We start from the raw sequence: 9,916 nt of genomic DNA, 5'->3' as shown, positions 1-9,916 counted from the left end.
TGATAAATGATCATGATCTCAGCATTATCATTGTGCAGACCTAAAAAGTATTGAAAATGTGGCATCTATATTCAAGTAAAGTAAAAGTACCAGTAACAGTTTACTTACAGTACAGTACAGTACTACTAAATGTGCTCATTTATTTTACACCACACCCCCCAGGTCTCATGGAAGCGATACATATCAATTCTTCATTCTACTCAAAGGAGATATTTGATATCCAGATTTAATCAAACATGTCAGCCGGGGGATGGTAAACTGTCTTAAATATAATATATAATAATATAATATAAAGGGAAACTTCACCCTTTTTGCAAAAAATATATGTTAATGACGTTTAGTAGATTTAGAACACTTTCCTGGGGGACTTTATACTGTGTGTAATATGTGGTTTTAGATATTTTAGCAGTGACCCCAGTGTCTCTGATGTCGTGGACACTGGGCTCACTTACTTCCTGGACTACATGTTGTCTCAGTAAGACAGCCCTCCCCCTATCCACAAGGAGGAGCAGTGCACCAAAGCATTATGGGAATTGTAGTCCAGGAAGGAAGTGAGCACCAGTGTCGATGACATCAGAGACACTGGGCTCACTGCTAAAATCTAAAATATCTAAAACCACATATTACACACATAAAGACTCCCAGGAAAGTGTTCTAAATCATTTAAACATTAACATATATTTTTTAGCAAAAAGGGTGAAGTGTCCCTGTACGTTTCTTACAACTTTCACACATGCAAGAATCAATGAAGAGGCAACACAGTAGCTATTGTTTATGTTATTTTATTTTGGTGTTATAGAGTTAACATCTAGACATCTACTACAGGTACCTGGACAATACCAGGACCATGTGTGCAGTCAGGGGGGGGACAAACGTGTGAGGTAAAAATGCTGCAGTGTCAAGGTGGTTGCACACTGGACGCGTTTTTCGGGAAAAAACGACGGAAAAACGCAGTGTGCAGGGACCTTTAGAAGTGTTTCAAAACACTGTTTCAAAAAAAAAAACGTGGTTTCTTTCTTTCTTTTTTTATCTGCAAATATATACTTTTACCTACCTAATATATACATGAAATAAATAATTATAAAAAACATCAAATTTTAGAAATCCATAAAAAGTAAAAACTAGTTTGTACAAAACTTTGGATTTACAGACTTTTACAAAAACATTTTTTTTAACATAAGCAAACAACAAAATGACTCTTATACACTCTACAAAGATTGAAGCAAGATACCAAATCTTGTACTGCATTGTTGCTGTGTAGTTTGTTATAGATATTTCAATATTCGAAACTGGGAATGTACTTAATTATTAATAATCTTCATCACAGAAAATGATACACTGATCTGCCATTTAGATTAGGATTTTGAGAACTATTCTTGCCTGAGACTTTACGTCACCTTGGCTGTAAACATTAATTGATCAACCACTATACAACTGGTTTCATTGTGAAGACCATAACATAAATCATGAAATGCAATGTCAGTGTAGACTGTTAAGACTTGTTTCAGCATTCAGAAGGCTAGTATTTCATATCATTGCTGTGGGGTAGAAACCTTGAATCTCTATATTTAAACATTTTACAGTTTCGCAAATTGACACCCTACCTACATCATCATACAAGAGTGTCACGCAAAAGCAAATAGAAGATTGACACTTTGTGAAATTGTATAGGTCAGCTATTTTCACAATCTTTTTAAATATCTTTTCAAATAATAATAAAAAAGGGAAGTGTTTGGACATACAAGGTTTCAATCTGACAGAAATAACATTCTAAAAAAATGTTGAATTTTTTAACCACTTTCAACCTGCTGTCCCAACAAATGGTCAAAAACAGTGAAAGCAGAACTACAATCTCACAATGCATCACAATGTAACGTGTTGAGAGCTTGTAGATCGGCCCTATTCTCAGAAGTTTTGACTATTTAAGGGCTTAACCACATCCACCCTAACATACCTATTCAAGGCATGTCATAATAGTCTATACCATTTGGCAAAAATAGACAAGCATTCACTGAAAATAGCCAATCTACAAGCTCACAACATTGTGAGCTTGTAGATAGCCTATTTTTGGCAAATAGATTTGGTGTAGAGGGGTGAAAGGGGGAGGGGGGGGGGGTCAAGTATAGACCCCTGGAAGACCCCGGTCAACAAAGTACAGGGTTCAAGTGGTTGAGTGGTTAAATTATGGGCTAGCAAGATGAACCATATTTGCCCTACAAATCGGATGTTCTGCATGACAGCAACGTTATTAAGGGACCAGCTAGAAACTAACAACATCTAAACATGTATCAAATTAAGGCTATTTGGTTAAGATGAGCATTACTATATCTCTGCTGTCGGGAAGAAACCACCTAACTCCAAACATTTCATTTTTATGCAGGAAATTAAAAAATAATTCATTTTCAGGAAATGGAGAAAACCGTATATTTTTTAAACCAAAGCAATACTGCCTCATCAAAGTTGGTGTTGTGACTTTATATATTGTCAATGAATACCAGACGAGTCGCCCATTCACCAACTCGCCCCAGGCGTACAGCCGGCGGAACTGCGCGGCCTGGTATTCCTAAAGTAACCTAAGTTAATTCTGCTTAAACGGGTAAACCTAACCTTATTCCTAACCTTAACCTCAGTAAAACTATGCCTAAACCTAACCCTATACCTAAACTTAACCTCAGTAAAACTATGCCTAAACCTAACCCTATACCTAAACTTAACCCCAGTAAAGCTATGCCTAACCCTAAACTTATTTCTAACCTTATTCTCAGTAAAACAAAATAAAGAATGCAAGCACCACAGCACCGAGCGGTCGGCATGAGGTTGGCCGAAAAAAAATCGAAGGGCGAGATGGATTATGGGCGACGGTACCGGAGGTGGTGGAGTTAGTTGCTTTAGCAGACAGTTTGAGGGTCCAATGGAGTTAAGAGGTTTTGTCCGAAGCGCTTTTTAATACTTTCCATTGGTTCAATATTTGTTGAACCAACACACAGACGTAAAGGGTGTTCAATAGAATTGATTTATGAAAAAAAAATCTAAAAACCTAAAAAATGGGAGTTAGGAGGTTTCCTCCCGACAGCGACGATATGCAAGAATTAGTATAAAAAACAAAACAAAAAAACTTCACATTTTTTTTCTCCAAACTATTAGGTGTCTTTCATAGAAAGAATCAATACATGCAAACTTATACAACACAGATAGATAGACAGACACACACAGGCACGCACAAATGCACACGCACACGCACGCACACACGCACTACTCACACACACACACACATACACACAGGACCTTAACATGCCCACAGTTATAATGTTTGCTAGCAGCATATAAAGAGGGAAAGTACTGATCAGTGATGCTGCTTGCTCTTAAGGGTGGGGGAAACAACTGATAATCATCACATGCAAAGGTTTTGGTCATCGTTTTACAGCAACTGCTAAATATACCAGAATGTACAACAGCTTACATGATACGGCTTAGCTTGTGGTTTGTTTGCCATGTTATGAATCTTTCAGGGAGCATACAAATTACTTCTATTTGATGAAAAAAGAAAAACAAACAGACAAACAAGCGAAACAGAAATATAGTGGGAAGGTCCCTTTCATAAATAGCAGGTATTTTTTAACGCATCCAGTCGCATGAGACATTGCTAATACTGATAAGAAGGAGAACATGCTTCATATTCCTCAATAGGATGCAAGTGCTGACCTTTCAGAACTCCACTGACAGCTCTCAGACAACGTCTATAGCTTAGTGAAGAGTTGTTTGTCTTTGGTCATAACTCTCCATGATATTTATATACGTGTGTGTGTGTGTGTGTGTGTGTGTGTGTGTGTGTGTGTGTGTGTGTGTGTGTGTGTGTGTGTGTGTGTGTGTGTGTGTGTGTGTGTGTGTGTGTGTGTGTGTGTGTTATAATATAATTTCTTTATTTTTTCTTCAGGTGCTTCAAGATGCACCTGAAATGTTGGAGGACGTGTGGACTGAGAAATATTCTTATTTTGCCAATGTTTCAGTTGATGTGGCTCGAGTCATGTACTCTCTGAGATAAAAAAAAATATCATAGTTATTTCAAAGCAGATTGATTACTTGCTAGCTTAAGAGTTTCAGGATGCCGTAAACACAAGACAATGTACTGCCTACATTCACTCAGGTGCAAGTGATCATCAGTAATGAATGAACACTATAAAATGCAAAACAATCATTCACACAATTAAATGGTTAGTTACCACGTACATACATACATACTACTAACTTTGAAGAGGAAATAGATGCTTCTAAGTATATGAAAAGCACAGATTGCTCGTAAAATGTTGTTGTGTGGCAAACAAACGTATCATATAACTGAAACAGTGTAAGAGTTCGGTTAAACTGGATGAGAAAAATATAATTCCATGATAAGGGCATACCATGCAAGTATTGTCAAAGTAAAAAAGAAATCCAGATTGCTAATCTAACTCGGATAATTTAACTCGGAGATAAATTAAAAACTCTGCATTTTACAATGCCGTGCTTTCCTCAACAAAGTTGAAATGCAGAGAGACATTCACCAATATGGCGCTCGTCAAGTGGAGATAATTAGCTAACACTTCTCCTTTCCTATAAGTCAGGACGTGAAACCCCTTCATCGCACAGGAAGCCACCACTCGGCAACCTCCAACTCTGGCTCTCCTGGTCCATCGTCATCATCACCGCCATCAATATCCCCGATGTTGTCAACATCTAAGCATCGACATCGCGGTGATCGCGCAGATCGCACGGATGCTGTTTTCCGAGCATCAGCTCGACTGTTTTCAGTAAACCAAGGCAGAAAATGTCTTGTTTTTTTAGCGTCACAGCATAAAAAAACACAAGGCCACGTCGTCTGTCGTCAAGCTCAATCCACAGACAGGTCCGGCGGGGTTTAGTCTCTGAAGTCAAGCTGGTCTGTTCGTTGCATTTCGCTCGTCTACCTACTGAAGTCTTGAATGTTTTTGGTGATTGAAGGACAGTGCTATATAATAGGGTTCCCTATTTGCAGGTGTGGACATCATAGACCCTCACGCACTCCTGGCAGCTGACGTAGCAGCACCAGTGGAAAATACAGTGGCACTTCTCCTTTCTCTTTTCGGTCCGGGTGTTGTGACCCCTGCCGCAGCAGAGGAGGTCACAGCCGTCGATGCCGTGGGACGTCAGGTTGCAGGTCCGGTCGCGGGTGCCAAAGGAGCCGGTCTCGGGGTTGGGGTCGCAGAAGTTGGGCGAGTTCTCGTAGTAGACCAGGTCGCGCTCCGTGGGCGGCTTGAAGTAGTTGTACTTGGGCCGCAGCGTCTCCACCCAGCCGCGCGACTCCCGGTGCTTCTCCACCACCATCTCCGACGCGCTGTCGTACTTGTCTTTCATGTAGTCCCCGATGACCCGGAAGTCGGGGAGCGACCACCAGCAGGTCTTCACCTCGCAGCTGCCCGAGAGGCCGTGACACTTGCACTTCAGGAACATCTTGTCATTGAGGGACTGGAAACGAGATAAGAAAGAAACAGGGTGATGATGAGTTTAAAACGGACTCTCAAAAGAATGTTGAAGAGTGTCTTTGAAGAGGGTTTTTCTTGTGATTCAAGAAAACCTCTCACACTCGTGTGAAGTGAGGGGCGCTCTTATCATCATACATTCTGGCCAATCACAATTTGCATCCTCACTTTTTGGCCCACACTTTTATCTTCATTGGTTGTGTTTACACAATGTTTGTGTTTACATACTTTTGTCTTCATTGGTTGTGTTTACACAATGTTTGTGTTTTCACAAACACTCAAAGCTGGACATAGGAGGGGCTAGCGCCCCTCAAAAACATTATCAGGTATATAAGTTGGGGGTCCCAGAGATAGAAATGCCATTAAATGGGGGTCTGTAGACTAATATGCATGTCAAACCTGGGGGTCCTTGAAATTAAACGGGTTGAGAATCACTGCTAGAGCCGTAAAAACCTTCTCTTATGGGGGCGCCTGGAATATCTTTTTAAATGGGGGTCCGCGGGCTAATTAGTGACAATTCGGGGGTCCTTGACATGAAAGGTTTGGGAACCACTAACCTCGCCTCACCAGGCTTTCCACCTCGGAGGAAAGCCTGGTCTCTGTTTCAAAAGTCTGTATGATCCGGTCGGGAGCGGATGATATCGTTACGTCATGTTGTAGTATTGTTTTGTAGTCGACAGGCAGGAACAATCAAACGGAACTTCCTTTTTCCTCAAACCGGAAGAATAACAATAAAAGCTCTCGTAGCCTGCAGCTTTTATTGAGAAAAATCGGTTTGAGGGAAAAGGAAGTTCCGTTTGATTGTTCCTGCCTGTCGACTACAAAACAATACTACAACATGACGTAACCGATATCATCCGCTCCCGACCGGATCATATACCCGAAATGAAATGGTGCCCAGGCTAGTCCATTTTGGGGCGGGAACCCCTTTTGGTGTTTTAACTAAGCATTATGTTATACTTTAGCTATTGAAAAATAGCAGATCTACAAGCTCGTAGCGCGCCACTCGGTGGCGCGCTATGAGCTTGTAGATCTGCTATTTTTGAAAAATCGTGAAAATGCGGCACAAATCTTTGAATATATATTCTTTCAGAAGACCTCAGAAGAACCACTGCTCTGAATGTCAAGCGTTTTTAACCCACCGTTCTCCCCGCCTCATTGTTGTGGCGGTTCATTGCGGAGCGCGCGTCGGGGCGGTTCTCCCTCGCGTCGGCAAACTCCCGGGACACCATGCTGCCAAAGTCCACGTCCTCGCTACAGCCCCCCCACTTCCAACCTTCGCGGGGGGGTCCCTTGTGACGCGTGTCACAGCCGCAGATGGTGGCCGAGCCCTCGGCGCAGGCGCGGGTCACCGCGAACGCCACTCCCGCCGAGGCGATGGCGTGCACGAAGGCCGACTCTCGCGTGGCTGGAAAGGAGAAGCAAGAGGAGGGCACACTGTAGTTTAAGCATCGATGCATGAACACGCATGGGCATGGGACAAATGGATTTCCTGCTAAAAAAAGGAAACGAGGGTAAAAGTCTCGGGTCGTAATGTGGGTCGCAACCTCTGATGCTGACGGCTGTTTGTACAATATAATCAACTATTATATTATGCAATGAACCTCATTTATCTATCTTATCTTATCTCTAAATGCACCATGTCTCTGTGTGTGTGTACGTACGTCTGTAATCCTCGTAACTCCGGCACCGTTCGTCCCGCCGACTTTCAAATTCGACACACACGTTCCACACCACCACAGGGGGTGCAGAACCCGGTGTCGAGTCGGTCGGACCCACGGTTGTCCAGAACTGCCCCAAAAAGGCCTCTGCCCGGGCTCTGGACAGGGCCCCTGGCCAGGCTCCATATATGGAGCTGGCCTGTTCTGACATCACAACACTCCATAATTTATTTGGGCATGCATGCCTGACACAGAACTCCATATAATAGGAATAAAGGGAGACAGATACAGAAATCTCCATATATGGGCATAAAAGAGACTCAGACAGATGGGTGGAACGGGTACTCTGACACGGGTACAACGGGCATTGCATAGCCGGGTGGGGGCAATGGATCTCCAACTTCCACCGTTACCGACTTGGTGATCTACATCCGGGCACCGGTCTGGCGATATAAATGAGCAAAGCCTGACTGTATTTCATCTACCGTGTTTGATCTCAAGTTTTTACTGTGTACATTATGTCATGAAACCATAACAGTGAAATCCAAACGGCTTCCCATCCAGAGCGGCGCTGTTAGAGAAGCGGTCATCATCGGCACTGTAGATGGAGTCGTATCAATGACTGGGGGTCTAATACTTCTTGGAGACCAAACGTGTGGGTTGATCCTGCCAAGACATCAATCCTCCTGAATAAAGCCAGCGAGGGCTCTTGTCTCTGTCTGGCATAGCTGAGTGATGACTCAGAGGGGATCAGGAACTTCCACGATGAGAGGAGGAGACAGAGGTCTGACAGGCCTATAATTAAGAGACTCAATTAAGCTTTTGAAAGGTTAGGAAATGGCCTCACACCGAATGGCCAAGAGGAGAGAGACTCTCAAGAGACCAATGGGTCCAGAAAGATGTGGATTTGGTTTTTGATATGAAGGGGTGCTGTAGTAGTGTAGTAGACATTCCACGCTTCTACCTCGCCGGATTTGACTGGATTCATTATGACAGGGAGGTTGCCTTACTTGTATGGTCTTGCACAACCACAAGAAACGACAGAAAGAGAGAGAAAGATGGATGGAGAGAGGGTGGAGAGGCAAGGGGTTAAACCTAAGAAAGAATACCATATTAGCATACATACATGGGAGTGAAGAGAAAGAAAAATAAAAGGATAAAGATGAAAGAGGGAGAATTGTGTAAAGTGCAAAAGGGGATAGGGCAGCGCAAGAGTGAGAGTGAGAGATGTGTAAAGAGAAGAGAGGTATAAAGAGAGCAAAATGAAAGAAGGGAGGAGTAAAGAGGAGTATGAACTCCTCCCTTGCAGCAGGTTCCAACTGGTTGGAGGACTAAAAGGGCATTAGAAACAATGATGCAAGAGAAAGGTGCACAGATCCACTGACGTTTGCAATATCTTTGAATCTGCTTTACTCTTGGGCACCTCTTATTGCCACTGGTGTTATAAAAACCAAATGAATGCACGACAAGAATAATGAGGACACTTCTCAATAGAGTCAATTGTAAAGATGATACTAATGAAGTGGGTGTTGTTGTGTCATTAGTTATCATCATGGGGTGGGGGTGGCGAGAGGAGTGTGAGAGTCATGTAGCTAAGATGCTTCCTCTGCTATGTCGATTTAAAACCACCCAGACTCCCCCTTTTATTGTCAGGAAGCCAATAAAGTGTGGGTCAAGCTGACAATGATGCAGCGGAGCTAAAGGGGTGTGAGGGAGGGATGGTTGGATGAATATAAGAGAGGAAAAGAGGATTATCTGGGGACAAAATGAGAAAAAGAAGGCAAAGCAGCGGCAAAAGAAATATGTCCTCCCCGACAGCTTGAGAGGAGAATATAAGTACCTTACTTGGATATAAAAACAAAACGAAAGAAAACCTTTAAAAGGGGTTGCCTTAACTTTGCTGTCTTTATCAACTGAATAAAAAAAACGTGACAAGAAAGTTTAATTTTGGTGAGCAACACATACAAAGTAGTATTTCGGGCGGGAACCCCTTTTGGTGTTAGCATTATGTTATGCTTTAGCTATTGAAAAATAGCAGATCTACAAGCTTGTAGATCTGCTATTTTTGAATAAGAACGACTGACATAGAAACATAGCTTTTTCAGAAAACTGTCCGGATGTAGACTTTTTTTTTAAAGACATTTTTAGAATCTGATCTCAGGTCAAAATGGGTTAAGCTTTAGTAGGTGACAGTCCCAAACTCATTTAAAGGTTCTTAAAGCCCAAACTGTGCTGCCATCCACTGACTATGTCTATTACTATGTCTATTACACCACATGGTCTTCACAGACTGCACCATGTCCAAATACCTCATATGCTCATATATATGTAAATCTATAGTGCCCTGAGGCACTCAATATCAACACCAATGGAATGAAAATGTGAAGCAACTACTGTATCACTGCTCTGATCTAAATATAATCCATCGCTAACCACAGCGCACACTTGGATCCCTGACAAGACAAGTCTACGAAATGCCAAGCCATGATCCCACAATGCATGTGGCAATCAAGTTCTCAAAGTCAATCACAGCGCAGGATTCAGATCATTAAGATGTTAAACTGATTGAACTCGTCTTGTATGTGTGTACCGTTTACACTTGAGGAGACATGAAATATGATAATAAATACCTTTAGATTCCAATTTCAGGAGAAATGCTTTGATGTCGTCTTTTTTTTCTCCCTACAGGTTTTTACTTAAAGCCTAACCCTAAATGGCTTCTCCAAATCGCGTTTTCAACATTGAGACGTACAAACTTGG

General features: G+C 42.2%; 1 protein-coding gene across 1 annotated transcript in view; it reads right to left on the bottom strand.

Moving 5' to 3' along the window:
- Positions 1-4,983: 4,983 nt before the first annotated feature.
- wnt3a (wingless-type MMTV integration site family, member 3A) overlaps positions 4,984-9,916 on the bottom strand; it is a 93,450-nt gene continuing 88,517 nt past the window's right edge. The window contains exons 3-4 of the mRNA XM_079488821.1: positions 6,638-6,903; positions 4,984-5,481 (exon numbers count right to left, since the gene is read on the bottom strand). Of these exons, the coding sequence (XP_079344947.1) occupies positions 5,002-5,481; positions 6,638-6,903 (746 nt within the window). The 3' untranslated portion in view covers positions 4,984-5,001. The remainder of the gene's footprint in view (positions 5,482-6,637; positions 6,904-9,916) is intronic.

Source organism: Electrona antarctica (genome assembly GCF_951216825.1).
Source record: "Electrona antarctica genome assembly, chromosome: 19".
NCBI classification, from domain to species: Eukaryota; Metazoa; Chordata; class Actinopteri; order Myctophiformes; family Myctophidae; genus Electrona; species Electrona antarctica.
The sequence above is the reverse complement of the archived record's forward strand: the minus strand, read 5'-3'. Positions and strand labels throughout refer to the sequence as shown.